The sequence below is a fragment of the Cydia pomonella genome, chromosome 14 (assembly GCF_033807575.1).
Source record: "Cydia pomonella isolate Wapato2018A chromosome 14, ilCydPomo1, whole genome shotgun sequence".
Lineage (NCBI taxonomy): Eukaryota > Metazoa > Arthropoda > Insecta > Lepidoptera > Tortricidae > Cydia > Cydia pomonella.
This window is the reverse complement of record NC_084716.1, coordinates 3,813,551-3,836,152: the sequence shown is the minus strand read 5'-3', so window position 1 is coordinate 3,836,152 and position 22,602 is coordinate 3,813,551. Positions and strand designations below refer to the sequence as shown.

Below are 22,602 nucleotides of genomic sequence, written 5' to 3'. Positions count from 1 at the left end.
TAGTGTCGTGGTACCGGGGATGCTACTTCAGAAATAATTTTAAAACAATCGAGATTAGGTCTTATTTAGGTGTACTAGGAACTATTTTCATTTGTAAGATACACAAAATGGCACCCGAATTTTGGTTATTTCTTTTAAATTTGTCCTCAAAATTGTGAAAATCTATCAGTCATAACTTTTTGTTCAATTCATTATGATAATTTAAAAAGAAATTTTTGATTTTGACAATTAAATTGTCAATGTCGGGGAAAAAATGGCACGAATTAATTACGATGCCCGAGAATTATGTGAGATGATTTTGTTGTACGGAGAAGCGAGAGGCAATTCTGTTCGAGCTCTTAATTTATACCGCGAACGTTTTCCTAACCGGATGCATCCTGCGAACGGTCGCGTTATTGTGAACGCTCTGCAGCGTGTGCGGGACAATCAGCCCATAGTCGGCAGAGTGCAGCCGGCACAAGGGCCTGCTGCAGCATTCAACGTCAGACTAGCACTGGAACGGCGGCTTCTTCAGCACTTCCGTGAACGTCCAACTACCAGCACAAGGAGAGCGGGTCTGATATTTGGTGTCAACAACAGTATTGTGTACAAAGTACTAAAAAAGAATAAGAAGCATCCATACAAATTTTTAAAAGTACAGGCTTTGTTGCAGCGAGACTACCTAGTGCGGCAAGTTTATTGTGAGTGGTTTATGGCTCAGTGCCATGGGAACAGACGCGATATAACATTCGCACAAAATGTTATTTGGACGGACGAATCAACGTTCACTAACAATGGACTATGGAATCCAAAAAATACCCATTATTGGAGTACGGAAAACCCCCGTCTAATGAGACAGACAGCTCACCAATATCGGTTCTCTGTTAATGTCTGGGCAGCTATTCACGGAAATACAATAATTGGTCCGGTATTTATTGATGGTACTTTGAATACAGTCCGTTTTTTACAATTGATAAATGTCACTTTATTACAGTATTACAACAATCTGCCCGAAAATGTAAAAAATGTGACATGGTTCCAACTCGACGGAGCCCCTGCTCATTCCGTTGTGGCAGTCCGTGAAAAGTTGACCGAAATATTCGGAAATCGATGGATCGGACGATTCGGCCCTAAGCGATGGCCACCGAGATCGCCCGATTTGACATGTTTGGACTTCTTTTTATGGGGAGCTATCAAAAACGACGTATATTCTGCCGAAGTAGATAATGTAGAAATGCTAAAAGATCGAATTACTCAGGCATTTAACACCATACGGCAACGTGATCTAAATGTAGTACATCGAAATACATTGTTAAGGTACAACGCATGCATACGAGCACGTGGTCAGCATATTGAGAACATTTTCAATTAAGCAGCTAGTAATTGTGGATTCTGAGAAAAGTATGTGCAATATTAGTTTTTTGTACAACAATATTGTTTTCTTTATTTTTTTTATTATACGTGCATAAAATCTAAATGTGTTAATAATTTCATTTGTACCAAATAAAAATCGTTAAAATACTCGAACTTCTTTTGACAGGTGCCATTTCTGGTTGATTTGATCTTCTTGACAAAACTATAGTCTGGCAATCCAGTTTTGTCAGTAACAGTAGAAGAAATAATATTATGCATATGCATATGCACATATGCACTCATCCCTTTTTTCGGGGTGATAGTACTAGCATAAGATAGAGACAGTATGATTTATTCAGACTATGCTTTAAGTGAGTAAATTCCTAGCCCAACTATAAATTAGTCCTTATTTTCAAGGAATAGGAGTATTATTGTTGTATTACGAAAACGGCCACCCTTTACTTTTCAGTTTCGTTGGAGGTTTTCGCCATTGGGTTTTTCATTAAAAAAAATATGATCGAAGATATAGGCTTGTGGTACGACAAACCACGAAATCCCGAATGCAAACTTTTTGATTGGGATGGGTTATTTTTTTATTTAGTCGTAACATACGATTCGAACTTACTCGGATATATTCGTTTAATCAATTGCAAGTCTAGTAACCGTAACATAGCAACTATGGTTATAATAAGTAGTACCTACTTGACTATCCGGTCCACATCCGGTCTGTCTTTTTGTAACGTTTCTATGGCTACAGGCTATTATTATAAAGTAACCATAGCAACTTCACAAATGATTGGTAAATAAAGTTCGGAAGTAATCGTGGTTTCCGGTACTTTCCTACGATCATAACCGAAGTCCGTTTTCACAACGCTCACGTGACAAGACTCAAAAATTTGCGTGTTAAGATTACATTGACAATGTCAAGTTGTCGAGTCAAAAGTTTTTTTTCCAATAAGTATTACAAAAAGATTACAAATGGTGTGAATTGTGTTTACGTTATTGTGTGACGTTACTTAATTACAATAAAGCCAAAAAGGAAACCTAAGCCGAGGTTTAAGTACTTTGTTTACGATAACCATCCATCACTTGCCTAAGAGCCGCCATTGTAAATAATGTGCAGATAATATGCAATAACCAGAGCGGCGGCCTGTACAGCACGTGCCCAAAGTGTGCTGTAATTCTCTATTATCGACAAAACATATTCGCCTTCAAGAACCCTACTCCTGGCTTCAAAACAGCTGATTGGCGTATATCATGAAACATGCCTTCAAACTGCTGGTACAATAATTACTAATAGAACATAAGTACCTACACATCAGTAAAAAAAGTAAGCCGTGTATTGTTTGGACTGAATAAACATGTTAATTCTATTCTTGTTTATAATTATTTTAGGTAGTTAACGTTTTTAATGTTATTTTCTAAACAGGTACGTAAAAGTCTGTTGTGTCTATTTGTTTAGTCGCATTTTTATCAGTTATCTATCGAGTATTTATGCGTAAATAACACTTAGCGTAATCTTTGAAGAACTCTAGCATCCTTTTTGTTGACATATGTGTACGTTTCTGTCACGTTTACCGAAGTATTCCGACTAAACATGATAGTGAATTAATGGTTGCCCAGCGTGGCGGCTGTACATTGCTGGTTCGATTAATTGTGTAAGAAAATAACAGTATTTTTTTTTTCATTTTAATTAATTAAAACCACTTGGACTTAATAACTGATTACTTAAGGGGACTATATTTTAATTTATTGCTCCTGTTACAGGAAACACCCTGTATATAAAATAATCAACATTTTAAACATACTGCATTTTATAAATTGTAAGTTATTGTCAAATCGATAATTATCAGACATAAAAATCACGATAATTATCAAGATAACTATCATTGATAATTATCCTTTCGAACCCTGGACAAGGTTCACGACGACGCGCCATTCAAAGGGTTAAATCGGGCTGTATGAGTTAGGTATACAGTTTTAGATTCGATTGTTTGTTTAATTTTTATTTACATTTAGTATCTTTAGCTTTCTTTTCGTACAATGAAAATAAGAGGTTAAAACTAGGTCTAAAAGTTATTCTTTCATAAATTTGGAATGTTAGGTCTCAAAAGGATAAACAATATCATTTATATTCTACGGTCGAGGAAATTGATTCTTCAGCAACTTGCGGTTCAAGTAAATTTGGTTGTACATACTTATGCTAAGAGCTGTCCAATGTACAGTGAACCGTAAACTGCTAAAGAATCTATTTCCTCGACCGTATATGTCACTTTTCCTTTCTGATGAATCTTAAAAATAATCGAAGCTATTGGTTACAATCTATTTCGTACTATTTTATTATTATTTAAATTTGTAGTTAAACAAATATTGTCATATTTGTTTAATCTAACTAAAATTTAACTTAACTGTACACTAAATTAACAATATAACTTTCTTTTTAAGTTGAGCCTTATCTGAAAAACCTTATCGTCAATGTGGTCAAGACCGTCTATCAGGCAAAACCGTCTATAAGCTCATTACTGACTTCTAACTCTTGCGTTTTTCTAATGTACATACAAGGTGTAACAAAAATAGTGGGGATCGGTTTAAGGCAGGGTTTCCCAACCAGCGAGGCGCGCCCCACTTGGGGGGCGTGGTGTGATTCCAAAGGGGGGCGCACCGAGCGGCTCCAGAATTATCCCCATACTCATAAAACTTTACAAGCCTCAATTATAGTTCGTTTTTTTACAATTAGAAAGAAAGTGAGTGATCTTGACGTATCTTTTTATTAAAAAACGCTTTTGAAAAAGTCACGATAAATATGTAACAATTATGAATGATTATTTACATTATTTTGCTTTCATAAGTAATATAATCTCATTTTTCTTTTAAGTTTTGCAATAATTTCTAATTAAAAGACTTATAAAGATTGTTTACCTTTTTTATAATGCTAAAAAACGAACTAGAGTTATGTTCTCTCCATTAGGGGGGCGTAGTATTTTAGTACAACGTTGGGCGAGCTGTATAGGGTAAAAGGTTGGGGACCCCTGATTTAAGGGCATATTCAGTATCGTGATCTGATTAGGAAAATGTAGAATTTTTTTTTTAATTCTTCCTTTCAGACTCTGAGCGAAGTAATTATACAACAACGAGATTTCTTCCCTGGTGACGGTCTTCCCAAGCTTTTACGGTCTTTACCACATCGACCTTAGATTTTTTGATTTCTCATCATCGCAAGAATTCAATAGGGCAAAACAAAACTTGAACCACCAGCAATTAAAGTTCTGATTGAATTATTAAGGCTATCTCTTCATGATTTCTTATACCTAACTATTGGTATCTTGCTACAAATAAACCCCCGTGGCTATACATTATAAGTAATATCATAAAATTCGATGTCATACGACAAATACTTAATTTTAATCTGTTCGGTCAAAAACTGCTATGAGATAAGTTTGCAATACATAGGCCGAATTTTATTTTGGTGCGATTATTTTGTTTGGTTAAAATTTGGTTGGTTTGAAAAGCTCCTTATTCTGGGCGGAATAAACACATTTGGGACAAAAATGTAACGTTCTATTGCAAACCATAGGGCGATTTTTAGGTCATACAGTGAAATTACGCCTAATATACAGAATAGGGAAAACGTTATCTATACGCCAAATTTAACCAAAGTATGATGAATTTTTTTTACAGCAAAATAAAAAATACTCATTTTAAGGAGCAAATTAGTAAACTCCAAAGGATTTTCATCTTTGGCCATTTTGATTAGGCTATTCCCACTAGTTACCACCAAGTTGTAACCAAAGGTAACAACTGGGATTTTTTTTCCACCTTTTACCACTGGTAACTATTGGGAAAAATTCCCAGTAGTTACCACCAAACTGAGTTGGTATTTTTTTTTCCCGTTAGTTACCACTGTTTACCAGGTGGGATTTTTTTCCCAGTAGCTACCACCAAAATGTTGTTAGTTCAATACTAATAAAAACAGTACCAAACCGAGTCGGTGGTAACTACTGGGAATTTTTTCCCCAGTAGTTACCAGTGGTAAAAAGATGGGATTTTTTTCCCAGTATTTACCACCGGTAACAACTCGGTGGTAACTACTGGGAACCCTTTCGATTTCCACGTCCTCGTAGGGTCTAATTTGCACATCATTTAAAAGTATAAATCAGTACTTTCAGTCTTAGCTCAGTTATGTCCGACTGGGACGCTTTTCGTCTTTTGGTCACGAAAAAACTTTGACAAGCGCTCTTTTTGTACGTCGTTGTACCTTTTATTGGATATCCGGACTTGTTCTAGCAGTCGCAGCACCGCCCTGTTGTTGGGGCAGACCTGGTCGGCGGCGCGCAGGTCGCGCAGCGCGGCCGAGTAGCTGTGCAGCGCGAAGTGCGCGCGCCCGCGCCGGTACAGCGCCTTCTCGTTGCGCGGGTCCAACGACAGGACCTGCTCGAATACTTTCAACTTTAATACTAGACGACTTAATAACTTAAGAGGCTGTCAATACCTAAAGCGCGCACACTGTCTATTTGTATCGGAGTAAATGAGATAGCACTGTCGCATGTTACTGGGCCTGGGCAAGGGAATAATAAGAAAAATATTTAAATAAAAAAAAGTGGATTATTAGTGTAATATTTAACTCGACCAAGGTTTAGATATAAATGTTTTGTAATTGTGATTTTAATTGCAGACCCATAAGTCAAAACGATAAAGACATAGAACCGTTTAATTGTGATTTTAAGACCAATCTTTGCAATTATTTTCTATCGAGCCGATTTCGTTCAATCATGTATCGAGTACGACCACGGTCTTTGAAATATAATTAATATGAACATATATTTTTCTTACTTGACTAAAACAAATAGTTAAAAAAAACTGTTTAAGTAACATCAATTTCAAAGACATTGGGTGTTGACAGCCTCTTAATAACAAATTTCAAATGAAAGTAATTTGGAGGACTTAAAATATGACGTTTCAATTACTAATGCAATGAGCCGATGACTGAAGTAGCAAGACTAATACATTTTCGACAACATACGATGGGAAGGGATTATTCACTACATCTGTACCTAATACGTGTAATGTCTTAGAAAATCGTTGCCTTCCAAAACAGCGTTATTTAGAAAATGTATATATGTCGGAGAACGACAGAATTGACCGGTTTGGCCTAGTGGGTAGTGACCCTGCCTACGAAGCTGATGGTCCCGGGTTCAAATCCTGGTAAGGGCATTTATTCGTGTGATGAGCATGGATATTTGTTCCTGAGTCATGGGTGTTTTCTATATATTTAAGTATTTATAAATATTTATATATTATATATATCGTTGTCCAAGTACCCTCAATACAAGCCTTATTGAGCTTACTGTGGGACTTAGTCAATTTGTGTAATAATGTCCTATAATATTTATTATTTTATTATTATTAATTATACCATCTATCGCCTTTTAGAGGATATTCATCACGCCATATTTGACAAATAGAGCAAGCTAGGTTGTTACGTTCCGCCAAGGCGTCATAGAGTGCGCTGTTAAAACAATTGAAATCGAGAACAATTGAAGTTATGCTGTCAATGATTCTGTAGACGAAAGAGAAGATGACGTCGGTGGCGGTTCTTGGGTCTAAGTCACTGGCTTGCTTAAGATAAAAAGTAACGTGTGCTATGATTTGTAATCAGTATTGCCCAGTAAAGACTGTGAGTTGAACATATTTACGTATTTTATTGAAAGTCCTGGTCATCTACTATTGAAGGTTCTGATGTTCTATCGCTAGTATGATACGCCTACAACTGCCGATGTATGCTAAATATATATACATTTGGCATACTCATAGTCATAAGGTATATTTAAACATACTATTGTATTGATATATACGATAATGATGTACTTGGAACTTATATTTATCTATGCAGGTGCCCGTGAGCATTGCGAGAGATTTTAACGGTGCATTTCTGATGGCAACAGAAGCAAAAAATGTTATGACGTTGTGAAATTCGACAAAAAAAATTTTTTTGTTGTTTTTTTTTTCCTTTTTTTGAACACTCCTGTACATAAAACGTAATTTTTATTGATAAACACATAACCTAAAATTAACTAAAAAGTTTTTTTTTATTTGGGGGTAGCCTCTCGAATACTTTTTTTTAATTTTTCGATGTCAATCAATAGGTATGCCCAGACTAGACCTCAAAGTGGCAATACCGCAGTCAAAAATGTGTTTTGTACCGACTTATAGCGAAAGAATGATTTCGAAAAACATTTAATTATCTCTGAAACTAGGCCTAATCCAGAAAATTTTATATGACATTTTAGTTTCTAAATATTAACAGGAATGCTTAGTTAAAATGTCTCTCAATGCTCACAGGCACCTTGTACGAGTATATACCTATGTTGGACAAATAAATGCTTTTGACTTTTTATTACGTTTGAATTATCTATGTGCCAAAACTCAACGATATCCGTCGTCTTTGTGCTTAAGAGGAACAAAGATCCAAACTTCCAAACATCATTGATTACCTAACTTTCACATTTATTGACCGAGCGTTAGTGAAGGTCTTCGTTTCAGCTTAGGCAAAAATACTTTCGTATGTCCAAATGTTCCACTCCTCTGCAGGTCGCATTTCTCCACCGATTCTCACGAAACTGTATGTGCAGGTGCGGTAGTTGCGTAAATAATATTAAAAAGCGGCGCCATCTTACTGGGCACAACCTAAAGGTTATGGCGTCGTCGCTCGAAACGATTTCGCAATACCTTTAGCCTTTGATCGATTACATGGCGCCTTTTTGATATTTAACAAATTTGACACATATCATGTGTCAAGGGAAGGGGGCGGACTGAAAATCAGCGCTGCGCAATCAATTTGTAATAAAATGGCTGACGCAGCGTACGCTGAGTCCGTTCCTTTTGCCGCGCATGCCTATTATTATTATTTTTAAGTGAAACATTGTATTTTGTGTGGCAATAAATGGTTTCTTATTCTTATTCTTATTCTTATCATTAAAGAATAAGGATCAAAGTCAAATGGCGTTCTAAAAGTTTCGATCATGTGTCGAAAGATGGCAGTGAATTGCCCAACCGGGGAAGTACCTCCACCTTACAGAAAACCGCAGCCAAATAACACTAGACCCTACGCATAGTGTTGTGTTCCTGCCGGTAAGTAAGGTTGCCAGAGCTCAACGAGGGGGGGGGGGGGGGCGGGTTTAGGGTCGGCAACGCGCATGTAACTCCTCTGGAGTTGCAGGCGTACATAGGCTACGGAGACTGCTTACCATCAGGCGGGCCGTATGCTTGTTTGCCACTGACGTAGTATAAAAAAAAAATTGCTGTGGCTACAAAGTTTACTTTGACAATCCACCCCTATTTCAAATTGTCTTTGATATTAGGAATCTGTTCTACCTCAGTACAGCACTTGAGGCAGGCCTGGTAGTTCTCCAGCTGGACGTGGCACGCGGCCAGGTTGAGGTTGCACTGCTGGGTGTACATCACTGCCTTGTTGAACGCTGGAACACAACCATATCGCATTTTGTTATTTGTTGCAATGTATTAACCCTTATCCAGGCATAGTACGATTTATCGACCACATACGCGCCAATAGAATCAAAATATAAAATTTCAATTCGATGTCCTGATCGGCGAACTCGCTCCACAAGCCTATTTGCAATTAACTTTGGTCGTACTACATATGCGAGAAATAAGTTCTTAGCTAGAGCGTGTAGAACTTATAATGAAAAATTTTCTGATATTGATATATTCCATTTATCATTACAGCAGTTTGTTTCTGCAATAAAATGTACAGCTAATAATAATATTGATTAGTTACTATATTTCAGCATACTTGCCAATTGTTAATATTGTTTTCAACAGTTAGTGTTATTTGAGTTTTGCATGTTTTAATATTAATGTTAATTTCTGAGCAACATAATTGTTATTACTCATTAGTGGAAACTGTTTGGCTTATGAATGTGTAATCTGTTTAACTATGTGTTGTTTTTGCCTGTTTGTTTCCCAAAGGTTTAAATAAATAAATAGAATTTCAACCTTAGCCATCCGGTTTAAGGTTCAAATTAGATTGCACTATCGGAAAATGTGACTTGTCTTCAAATGTATCATCAAAGCTGAATTTATTGGAATATATCTGAATTTTTTGGGAAAACCTTGTAGATTGGTGCGGCCCGGAAAAGGGTTAAGGCGTATTATTGTAGGTACAGATTTTTTTATTTATACCAGCTGTCATCTGACAAATTTTCAATCGGGATGCGATGACTATAGTTATTTACGATACAAGTGCAGAAAATAGGAAATTCGCAACGAGTGGTGATAAATTAAAAACGACACGAGTTGCGAATTACATATTCGCACGTGTGTCGTACAATATTTTACAGTACATAAGGTTCTTTAAAGTTTCGACATATGCACGGAAAGTGCTCATTCCCGCACGCGTGCGGGAAGGTAGCACCATATGTACTGTAAAATTGTTTATTATTTACTTATTTGAGTAGCTGCCTTTCCTCAATTCACCAATGGAGCGGGAGCTGACGTTCACAAGTCTTCATTAAACATTTCTCTTAAACACTTTACGATTTATCTCCCAGGACGCTTTTAGTCATAAAATTTGTTCCTATCCCGAGGTCGGCGAGGTCTATAAAGCTACATTTTATTTTATTGGAAATTTCATAATAGGCATAATGACACATTTTGAAAAACTGTTCTATAATGTTTAGAAACATTTATTACGTACAACGAATAAGATTTTTCTAGAGAAAATAACAGTTAAGTAGGAAAAATATGCATTTCAGTTTTTAAATTTAAACATTTGGCAGTTCATATGGCCGATGGCCAAGGGGAGCGGGGGGGCCCATACATTTAGTTAGAAATATTTGTTTTTTTTTAAATTATTAACATATGGAGATGTACTCACATTGTACCAGAAGTTCGGGGTGTAGTGCTAGTTGAAATAGCATCATAAAATGTACGGTGTAGGGTACATTTTTATTATAAAATGGCGTGAAGGCTGTAATGTATAAATACATATGGAGGTGTACTTACATGGTACAAGAGGTTCGAGGTGAGGTGCACGCTCAAACAGCTATTTTCTCATTATAGCGCTGGTAGGTTGCAATGTATGGAAACATATGAAGGTATACTCACATAGTACTGGCGGTTCGGGGTGTGGTGCCCGTTCAAAGCTCTATAAGATGGGCAATGTAACATAATTATAATGCATCAACCAGGTTGCAATATATGGAAACATATGAAGGTGTACTCACATTGTACGAGCCATCGGGATGTAGTGCCCGTTGAAAGGTCCATAAGATGCGCAATATAACACAGGGATCGGAAACCGGTATTTTTTGTATGGGAACGAAAACGTTATTTTTTCGTTCTTTGTTAATTACTTCATTTCTAATTAGGCAATCTAATAATACGAAGTCGTTATCTGAAAACACAACTGAGTCCTACATTTAGAGTATAAAATAAACCGAAATATATGATTATTTCGATGTTTTTGCAAAAAACCGGTTCAGATCCCTGATATAATCATAACGCATCATGCAGGTTGTAATGTATGGAAACATATGGAGGTGTACTCACACGGCACGAGGGGTTCAGGGTGTGGTGCCCGCTGGAACAGCTCCATAAGATGCGCGATATATCGTAAACTTTTGTCGTACTTTCGTACAGCTCGTTTATATCTCCCCTCGGCGAAGTACGAATTACCAAAGGTTTTTATAGTGCTTACGTAGTTTAATAATGTTTCTATCTGTAAAGAAATGGTTTAGATTAAGCGATACCCAATGGTAAAAATTACGGAGAAATTTTTTTACATTGTGCAACGAGGGGGGTAATTGAAATTCTGGAAGCAAGAGGGTTAATTCCCGACAGCCACAGGCTTGAGAGAATTAAAGACCCGAGTTTGCTATATTCTTACCCCCGGAGTTACACACAATGTTTTTCATCACACTTGCGAAAAAATTTTAAGCGAAATTATTCTAAAATACGGTGACATATCAAACATTCGTCCGCCATTTTGTCATTTGCTGACGGGGTAGGCATCGAAAGGCACTATTTCGGCATTCAAGCACGATTGAAAATTATGTTAAAATATTTAAATATTTTTAAACATAAACAAACATATTGAATTATTAACGGCAGTATTTTTAAAGTAAAACTCATTTACGCTACTTGGTTTGTATGAATTAATGACATGATAAAAAATCTATAACTCCCTAGGGAGTTATAGCGTTTTCACAATCTATAACTCACGTGGGAACAATATAGGCCTTTGTCCTTCAGTATACCAGCAAGAAATAAGATTTTTTTCGAGCAAGTGTGATGAAAATAATGGTTTACCGATAGTTCTTCCAAGTGCGGATGGTCCTCAGGATAGTCTGTAATTTTGTCCTCCTCGTCCGAGATCCAATCCCGCCAATCGCCTGTCACCTCACCGCAGTCTTCTATGATACACTCCTGAAATGAAAAACGCTTAAATTGAGAACGTAGATATCATATCCACGGTGTTTTTTTTAGTCCGTTAATGTCAAGGGTGCATTCCTGAGCTTAAATTAAGTAACTTTCTCAAAGAAACCGGTATTCTAATTTTATTTTTATCTGTTAAGGCCCATACGAGCATGTCAACTAGCCTTCGAGCCTGTTTAGGTATTATTTAGTGTTTAGTATGAGCAAAGATTATAAATATTAAATAAATTATTATTATTATTCTCTTTATTCATTTAATGTCTTAGATTAGGATTTTTTATAATATGGATATAAAAGTAAAATATAAAAACACTTACAAAACAATACAAAAAATATAAACACATTAAAAAAAAACCTAACCTAGGGTGCCGCCAGCAGCGGGGCAAGGCCCAAGCTGCCGGTGGTCAGGGCCGCAGAGAGAGGAACCGCCGCACTATCCGCGCCGTGCTCAAGATCACCGCCTTCTGCATCTGACCCTTGATCCAACCACCTAGCGAGAGTCTCTCAAGGTGTTGTTCGAGACTCTTCGCTATGAGACCGTTCGCTGAAACGACTATCGGGACAATGATCGTCGAATCAACATCCCACATGGCGGTTATCTCGTGAGCCAAGTCTAGGTACTTACTGGATTTGTCCTTCTCGGCTTTCACGAGATTCTCGTCATGGGGGATGGTGATGTCGACGAGCACGGCCCGGCGTTGCGATCGATCTATTATCACGATGTCAGGCTTATTGGCTACAATAGTCCTGTCAGTGATAATAGATCGATCCCAATAGAGCGTGGCACGACCATTTTCGAGAACTGGCGCAGGTGAGTACTTGTAGTACGGTACTTCGCGGTCCACAAGGCCGTATAGAAGAGCAAGTTGCTGGTGAATAATCCTGGCTACGAGATTATGTCTGTGCAAGTACTCGCCGTTAGCAAGATGAGAACAACCGGAAATGATATGCCTGAGTGACTCACCGGGACGGCGGCATGCCCGACAAATGTCGACCGTACCGTCCTTCAGGATATATTTCCGATAGTTGTTCGTCATCATAACTTCGTCCGCAATTGCACAGGCAAAACCCTCGGTTTCTCCGAAGAGGTCCCCGAATCGTAACCAGTTCACCGACGCGAGCAGGTCCACGTCGGATCCCGTTAGGGCCTTGTAGAACCGCCCGTGTAGCACCTTACTCTCCCATGCCGCCCTGCGATCCGCAGTACTTAGTACCACAGGTTTGCGCCAGTTCTCGTTTGCCAAGGAGAGCGGCGTGAGGTTCCTGTCTACTGCCACCACATCACGATGCATCCCACACTCGTTGTTAAGGAAATAATTCCTGAGATTGCACACCTCGCGGTTGTGGAGATCTTTGGCGTTTAGGAAGCCTCGACCTCCACACTTCCGTGGGATGTACAATCTCATAATTGACGAGCGTGGGTGCAGCATACGGTGTGTGGTGAGCAGTAGTCGGACCCTCCGGTCCAGGGCGTCCAGTTCGGTCTGAGTCCACCTTAGTATGCCAAAGGAGTATGTGAGTAAGGGCATTACCCAGGCGTTGAAGGAGCGCACTTTGTTGCCTCCTGACAAAAGACTGTTAAGGACTTTTGTGAGCCGACTAAAAAAGCGCTCCTTCACCGACTGTCTAATACCCTCGTCCTCAATACCCAACGACTGTGACATACCAAGGTATTTGTAGGTTTCTGATTCAGAGATAGATCTGAAAGACATTGCCTCAGATAGTTGTAAATTTGTTGAATTTACAACCTTCCCCCTTATTATTATTATTATTATTACGGGTTCTTTAAATATCTCAGTACACAGAGTACTGGCGTAATGAAGTACACGGGCCAAGGCCAAGTGCATTTCATATAAAAAAAAAAAAAAAAAAAAAAAAAAAAAAAATGTAGTGTCTGGTCTAGGTCTGTGTGGCTATATCATTCTGTAAAAATTTTCGGGTGATTCGGCAAGTATTCAGAATTACAGCTTTCTGCATAACAATGTAAGACGATGGAGGTAATGACAGGGATTTTAAGGAGGTGTGTAATTGAGGCGGGATGACACCTGTGGTAGACAAAACAATGGGTACTATGGTAACGTTGTTTAGCTTCCATATCCGGGTTATTTCTTCCTTTAAGTCGGTGTATTTGGATAATTTTTCAGCTATTGTACTTTGGATGTTATAAAAAAAAAAAAGATAAAAATATGTTTATTGCACAATAAAGGACACAGAAAAAGTATACAGCGGTTGTTTTTAAGAGTTGGTGCATAACTAGATTGACAACAGAGTTTCCAGGAGTCCCCGCACTAGGCTAGGCCTGTATCGCGGGAGACCAGAAGTACATATAAATGTCATGCAAGTCAACGAAAAACTAAAATTTATTTTTATATAATAAATATGACATTCAGGTTTATACCTAAGTTGATACATGCAGTTTTCAGTTTTTAACTAATTATCTAATGCTTCATTCTTTATAGCTTCGGTTCTATACTAATCTTGTAGTCAAGTTCATTTTATATAATTAATAAAGTTAATGTTAAACAATTCTTAGGAGTAATGTCTCAGTTTCGCTATAATCAAGTGACAACAACCAGTTGAAGAGTAACCTTTTGGCTACATGCACAGTGCAATTAATTAATTCACTCTGAAACTTTACGGCCATGTTGTAAATCGAAGAGCAGAGGAAGTCGCCAAAACGTCTCCCAAAAGCAGTGTTAACCCTCGGAACAGGCAACTTGAATACGCGTTTAGATAGTAATTTCGAATAATATTCGGATTTAGCAGCGCGTTTATGAATCGAGAGACAGACTTTATGTATGTAAAGCTGGCGGACTGTCAGTACTTTAGCTTCCTGGTAGAGGCTGTTTGTCGGATATCTGAAGGGCTTTTTGAGCATTACCTTTAAGACCGAACGTTGGGCTCTTTCAGCCATTAAGATTGACGTCTTTGCAGCACTGCCCCAAACTCCAATGGCGTATGTAATTAGAGACTGACATAGAGAGATATATGTGTTTTTTAAAAGGCTCATGTTCGCGGAATGTCGAAGTTTCTTAAATATATACATCGTTTTCCTAATCCTATTGGAGAGACAGTTGATATGGGATTTGAAATTTAAGTTTTCGTCTATAACTAAGCCAAGATATTTGATAGAGTTGGAACGACATATGACTTCACAAGAACATGCTAAGTTACTGACATTGTTGCAATTATGAATTTTGATTAGATTTGTAGAATTAGTGGGACTGGAAGCGGCAGATTTATGAAAACACAAGAATTTAGTCTTTTTACTATTTAAGGTCAGTAGGTTATCTCGAAACCAACAAGCGGCGTCACTCATACCCTTTTCTGCTGCAGCAAAAGCACTCTCCCAAGTATCGCCTTTAAAAAGAATCACTGTGTCATCGGCATAGCAGATTATTTCAGCTTGGGGGAGGGAAATTTTATGAATATCGTTAATGTAGATTAAGAATAGTGTAGGCCCAAGCACGCTCCCCTGCGGGACCCCGAAATCGACTTTATCCAGACCGCTGCTGTTGCAATCCACTTTAACCAGTTGACTTCTTTCTGATAAATAACTATCGAACCAGGCCAGGGACACGCCCCGAATCCCCATTTTCTCAAGCTTTTTAAGAAGTATTGGTCTAGACACAGTGTCAAAAGCCTTGGCCAGGTCCAAGAAAACGCCGATACAATTTATGTTATTATCCAGGTTTGAAGATATTAAATTGACCAAGAGTGAGATTGCATCTTCAGTGGACCTGTGTGCCCTAAAGCCAAATTGTCTCTCCGAAAGCACTCCGCTCCTTTCAAGGAATTTTACGAGTCTGATATTGACTAGTTTCTCCAGCATCTTCGAAAGAACACTAAGTAGGGATATAGGTCTATAGTTGCTAGGTTCGTTCTTAGCTCCGTCCTTATATACAGGGGTGATAGATGCTATCTTCCACTGCTCTGGGAATTGACCTGAACCTAAACTTAGGTTATAGATATGCGTTAATGGTTGCAATATTAAGTGACCAACAGACTTTATCAGGTCGCTGCCCATACCATCTAGGCCCGGTGCACTATTTGTTTTGAGCTGCGAAATGATATTCTTGATTTCGCTGGCATTTGTCGGATGCATGAAGAAGGATTCGGAAGGACTTTCTCCTATGTTGACTTTGGCAGCCAAAGTCCCCTCAGATTCCCCAGTTTGAGCAAAGATTTTATCTGCAAGCTTTTTTCCTGCCGACGAGAAGACGTGGTTGCACTTATCCAAAGACTGCTTGGGGTCACTAGGGTCAACTAGGTCCGGGTGTTGAGTCGGTTTCTTTGGAATGTTGCATATATTTCTTATCGTACTCCATAACCTCTTGGGGTCCTTGTTGTGGGTCAAGAGAAGGCTTTGTTCATATTCGTGTTTTAGCTTTCTTAGAAGGTTGTTAAAGTAATTTTTGTACCGGTTGTAAGTTACTTTTGAAAATTCGTCATTTGGATTTTGCCTGGCCTTTAGGTGTAATCTGTCTCGATGCCGAGCACATCGAAGCAGCCCTGGCGACATCCATGGTTTTAACGTAAACTTTTTTCTACTAAGAATAACTTCCCGCGTGTTATTTTCAACTACAGATTTGAAGGTTGTCATAAATAATTCAAGGGCCAGATTCGTATCGTCAGCTTCTAAAACCGGAGCCCAATTGACTACAGATAGTTCAGCCGCAACACCATCAAAGTCGGTAAGTGATCGGCGCCTATTTAGGACTGACGGCCGGGGTTTCGTTGAGGTGATTCCAACAGCGACCATCTTGTGATCTGTAATGTCTGTGTCGCACACCATGCCCACTACTTTAAATTTGGATCTGACAAAGATATGGTCTAAGCAAGCGCGTTCTCTGGTGGGTTTAGTTATGGCTGACGCTAAACCGTGTTCATTCATGAGACATAAATATTCTGAAATATTTGCATTATGCACATCATCTGAAAGTATATCGATATTAATATCGCCAGCAATAATAAATTGCTTTGTACTATTAGAATCGCTTATTAAGTCATCCAGAGCGACCAAGAAGTTAGCGGTATTCTTAAAGGAAGGTGACCTGTATAAGCCCAAAACAGTTAAATAATTAGGTATATCAATTTGCAGGCAGCAAGCCTCATTGAAGGGAGGTTCGCATACGGAAGCGTTCCAAGAGCTCTTTATATATGCTACAACCCCGCCATTTTGGTTAATATTGCGCTTAGAACAGTAAGAGGTATAGCCCGGAATAGGTTCTATTAATGTTAGCGGTTGTAACCTACACTCAGTCAAAATTATAACGTCAAAAGTTGCCTGAAATCTGTGTAAGGATATTAGAAATGGATCTAGGTTCTTATTTATGCTGCGAATGTTAAAAGTTATTATTTTAAAGTTCGCGGGCTTAAGTATACCCGTGCAGGCCTCGGGGCAGTCCAGGTCATGACAAGTAATATTTAAAACCGAATCAAGATCGTCAGCTACATCAAGTACTGACATTATGTAAAAGTGTATAGTATTAATATGCATAAGCATTTGCAGAGGTGAGAATTATAACACAATTTGTTTAGGTATCCAGATTCAAAACTAGGCACTTGAGGTTCCAATTTATTACTTTGGTTTGGTATCGGTGAGAACTGAGTATAGTGGCTTCGAGTATAGAAAGTATAGAATATATGACCGTAAATAGTGGCAGAAAGAGTAACATTATAAGAGTAGCACTGCTTCTGGATTAATATGAGATTTAGTTTTAGTTTAATTGCACTATTGCATGTAACAGAAGTCATCAAAGTTAGCATACACATATATATCTGAGACTGAGACAATGGCAGGTTATCCTTAAAAATAGTAATACTTTTTAAACTTATAAAGACAAAACAACAAGTATAATCCTTATAAATATAACCGTAATGAGACATAACAAGATTTAACACAAATGATATAATGAGTATCAGGCTACTACAGCAAGAGAGATCAGGGACAGTGCAACTCGCTAGTAAATAAGGCTCCTCTAAAAAGACGGGGCGTTCACAGTCGGGTCAGTGGGAGGTAAACCTGCTGTATCCCTGCTCTCACCTGTTGCAGGGGGCCCCTCACTGGTTTGCACATTCTTTAACAACTTATCTAACATTGAGTCACTGGTAATATGGATAACTGAGCTAGTTTCGGATCGGCGCAGGAATATAGATCCATTGGATGTCCAAGCATATTTATAGTTGAGTTGTTTTTTTACTGAGCGGGTTTTGCTGAAGAGAACTCTATTTTCTTTAGTTAAATGTTCATTGATGTAGACTGGACGGTTGTTACCTTGAATGCCCAAATCCGTTGTGTTAAGCACGCGGCGTACCCTCGCGGCGCGAAGTAATTGGTCCCGTGGAGCCCGGCGAGAGAATGTCAGCACTACAGGTCTGGGCCGCTCCAGGACACTGGCGGCGCCCTCAGCCTTCTTGCCCACACGCCTCACATCGTCGACGTCGCGCGAGTCCAACTGAACACCCAACTTTGTGCTTACAATGTTAACAACCTGCTGTAGATTTTCACCGCGGGTCTCAGTGAGTCCAGTTATCTCAACATCCTTGAGATACTTCCGCTGCTCCATGGTCGCAAGCTCTTTCCGCAGGTAGGACACCTCTGCCCGCAGGTCTTGTACTTCTGTCTTGTAGGAGTCGAGTTGCTTCAGTTTCGATTTCATGTCTGATATTTCTTTGCGAAACTCGGTTATGTCTGCCGTAGTATTGTTTAGCGATGCTGTAAACTCTGTCATTTCTTTTTTCATCGAGCTGAAAACTTGCTGTAGTTGTAGCAAAGTGAGTGTGAGTGTAGATGAGATTTCACTTGGAATAGCCATCTCCGCTAGCCCACGCGCTGTGTTTAAGAAGTCTGCTTCGGCATCTGTATGCTCGTCATCAGGCTGCTCCTGCTCGGGATAACTTTGTGATGTGTTACGGATGGGGGTATCGTCGTTGCGAACTTGTTTACTCGTCATTTTGCAACTCGGACAAACATATTTGGATGCACTCCCACGTATGGCTTTTGCTTCCTCGCGGGTCAGTTTCAGGCAGGTCGAGTGATACTTTTTGGGGCACTTTGAACAGGAGATAGTTTCGCCGTCCCCCTTTCGCCCCAGTGGAAGGTCGCATGCAAAGCACGGCATTCTGTATTGTTATGAACAATGTATCAATTGATTGAATAAAATTTTGTTGTCACCTGTCACTGTGACTTTTGACAGGCACTGTTTGAGTCGAGTATATAAAAGCCACTAAAAAGTCACTGATAGCGCCCTCTTTGGATTACCTAGGGCGATATTACCAAGCGTCAATGATCGTCGTAGATTTATTGTAGGTTAACTTCGATTGCATTTAAATTATAATTTGTGATGTCTACACACTGTTATAGCTAGAAGCTAGTAAATGCGGCACTAACACAGTACAAAAGGTTTTTGGTGATAAATATTGAGTCTAGGTTCTTGGTCCGGGGTAAATTCACTCTAAAGTCACTTTCTCACTTTCAATGTATTTAGAGTAATCACTGTATAAAACACGGAGATAACGTTTGTGTACGTGATTTGTTGTATTCCTAGTCACATAACACTATTGACACTAGTCCGGGAAGCACAAACACATTTTAAATTAATTATAATAATGACACGACATTTTCCTGATGTTGCTATGGCGAGCGCCATCTGGCGAAAAACAAGTTATGGGTGTTAGGGATGGCTATGTCTATCAAAAGGGCTGTTTTCTTTGTTTTGTCTACCACAGTTATATCTGGTCTATTATAATGTGTGGTTCGGTCTGTTAGTATAGCTCTATCGAAGTACATTTTATAAGTATTATTTTCCAGGACATTAACAGGTGTGTATTTGTAGTAAGCAGTGGCTGGAGGATGGATCAGGTGGTATTTAAGTGCAAGTTTTTGGTGAACTATATTTGCTACCTGGTCGTGCCTGTGCTTATAATCAGTTTGTACTATTGCTCTGCATGCTCCGGTTATATGCTGAATGGTTTCTGCTGAACTGCTGCACTTCCTGCATAAATCTTCGGCTCTGTTTTTAATTATGTACTTTTGGTAATTTCGAGTCTCAATAACTTGATCCTGGATAGCCATGATGAAGCCCTCCGTCTCTGGGAAAAGTTCTCCACGATTCAGCCATGCGTTCGACGCCACTTTGTCGACATTTGGTTGGCTTAAATCGTGACGGTGTCTTCCGTGTAGGGACTTTGCGCTCCATTCAGCTATTTTGGTTCTATGGTCTGTTAGAAATTCAGTTTTTTGGGTAGTTCTGTCTTTCAGGTTCAAGGGCGTAAATTGGCGGTCGTTCTGTTCTATGGCTTTATGGATGGTAGAGGAAACTGACTTTTGGTGAAAATACTTTCTCAGTGTCAATATTTGTTTGTTATGGAGGTTTGTTATATCTATAAGCCCTCTGCCGCCTTCCTTCCTTGGCAGAGTCAGTCTTTGAAGGCATGATCTAGGGTGGTGTTTTCTGAACTTAGTCATCGTGGTATGTATTACACGCTGCAGAGATTTGAGGTCCGATTTATTCCATCTGATAATGCCAAAAGAATATGTTAAAATAGGTATCGCGTATGTATTGATTGCTTTAATTGTATTTCTTGAGTTTAGCTGAGTTTTGAGTATTGAATTGAGTCTGTGCTTGAACTGTGTCTTTAATTTGTCCTTCGTTTCTTTATAATGAATGCGTTGTGATTGCAGATATCCTAAATATTTGTATCCTGTAAGTTCATCTAATGGGTCTATTGCTTCTCCAGTCTCTAAGGTGTAACTGTGTCTGTAGCTTCTTCCTGCTTTCATTGAATTAATTTTACATTTATCTATCCCGAAATTCATTTTGATGTCCTGTGAGAATATTTCTGTCAGGTTAGCCAGTCGGTCCAGGTCAACTTCGTCAGAGGCATACAGCTTAATGTCATCCATGTACAGAAGGTGGTTTAGTTGTACGTCGGTTTGGTTGGTATGTCTGTCATTTGTGTCAGGTTGATATTTGAGTGAGTATCCTATGTTAGTGCTATTAAGTATATTGGATAAGGGGTTGAGTGCTAGACAAAACCAAAGTGGGCTGAGTGCATCTCCTTGGAAAATGCCTCGCTGTATTTTGATTAGGTTTGATTCGATTGTGCCCGTTGGTGTAGTCAGTCTAAGTCGAGTAGTCCAGTGTTGCATTGTTACCTGTAGGAACTGTATAATTTGTGGATGGATTTTATATAGATCCAGTACTTTAACTAACCAGGAATGGGGTACGGAGTCATATGCTTTCTGATAGTCTATGTACATTGAGTGTAGGTCTGATTTATTTTTGAAAACCTGGTTTAAGATAACAGAATCAATGGTTAGTTGTTCTTTACAACCTTGGCTCAGTTTCTTGCAGCCCTTTTGCTGTTCTGCGAGAATATTATAGCTATGGACGTGTTTGTAAATTAGCTCGGAAATACAACTTGTGATTATTTTGTAGATGGTCTGTAAACATGTAATAGGTCTATATTTAGCTGGGTTTTTGGAGTCATTGGGGTCTTTTGGAAGCATGTACGTTGTTCCTGTAGTGATATATATGGGCATGGTTTCTGGGTGCAAAATAAAATTATTGATGTGATTGTACAAATAGGGATGGAGTACAGTAAATTTCTTGTACCAGAAACTGTGGATATGGTCAGATCCTGGCGCTTTCCAATTGTGTAAATTTCGTATTACTTCAGCAAAAGTTTCCATTGGGATGGCTTCGAACTTCATTTCATTGACTCTACTGTTAGCCATATTCTCAGTTTCTATCCATTCAGCTTGATTGTTGTGTGCAACAGGATTTTGCCAAATATCAGCCCAGAATTTGTGTAAGGTTTCTGTATCTGGTCCATTGTGAGAATTAGAACGTTGTTGGCTGTTTTCGTGGTTATTGGTACTGGCGGATTTAATTTGTCTGTAAAACTGCTTTTCGTTGTTAACAAACTGGAAATTTTGGTCTTTTCGGAGTGTGCAGGCTTTGTACCTATGAAGACGACTCGACGCGACTGCAAGTTTTTGTTTTAAGGTGTCTAAACATTGTACCAAGTTTGTGTTCAATACTTCATGTGTAGAGTGGATCTGATACCATTTTCGGATACTTTCTACTTGTAAACTAAGATTTCTACTTCTACTGCCATTAATGTACTGTGTTAACCTACCTATTTTTACTCTCAGATCCTTTATTTTCTTATCTAATCTGTGTTCCCAGTTTGGCTTTTTCCTTATGCGGGGTGGGTGTGATGTGACAGGTGGAATTAAATTGAGCTTTGTACCGTTAGCTTTGGCAGCTGTCCAGCTAGCGCAGTATATTATTGTTTGAAGGGTGAGGAAATCAGTTTCGTTGTCAACCTTTTCTGGTAGGATTATGTTATTTATATAAGCAACTATGTTCGCAAATCTCTTGGATGGTTTCTGTTTGGGTATATAAGGTCTGCTAGTGGGATCAGTATCTTTGAAATGTTCAAACACTTCTGAAAATATTTCATTAATTTCAGGGTTATCTAAGTCAGGTTGATGTTGGGACGCATGTGTGTTTGTATTTGTTTGGGAACTGTCAACAAGGGGTTGTATTTCGTTAAACATTTCATTGCTGTCTATAAATATTTGGCTATCTGGCATGATATTGAAATCTCTAACTATATTTGTCTGGTGGGTGTCTGTAAGCTCTTTTTCTACTTCTTGTCTGATTTCTTTAAACCTCTGGTCAGTAATATATTTGTTGTAAATAATTGTTCTCCTCTGATCAGCTACTCTTTGTTCGCTTACATGAGCAAGGGATGGGAATTTGGCAATAAACTGTTCATGTAATTGTTTTCGGTATGCTGTCCTGT

At 38.7% G+C, this 22,602-nt stretch overlaps 1 protein-coding gene across 1 annotated transcript in view; it reads right to left on the bottom strand.

Moving 5' to 3' along the window:
• Window positions 1-956: 956 nt before the first annotated feature.
• The window catches only part of LOC133524730 (peptidyl-prolyl cis-trans isomerase D), a 31,912-nt gene continuing 10,266 nt past the window's right edge, over window positions 957-22,602 (bottom strand). Inside the window, exons 5-8 of the mRNA XM_061860874.1 lie at window positions 11,659-11,775; window positions 10,900-11,068; window positions 8,704-8,807; window positions 957-5,760 (exon numbers count right to left, since the gene is read on the bottom strand). Coding sequence (XP_061716858.1) covers window positions 5,506-5,760; window positions 8,704-8,807; window positions 10,900-11,068; window positions 11,659-11,775 — 645 coding nt within the window. The 3' untranslated portion in view covers window positions 957-5,505. The remainder of the gene's footprint in view (window positions 5,761-8,703; window positions 8,808-10,899; window positions 11,069-11,658; window positions 11,776-22,602) is intronic.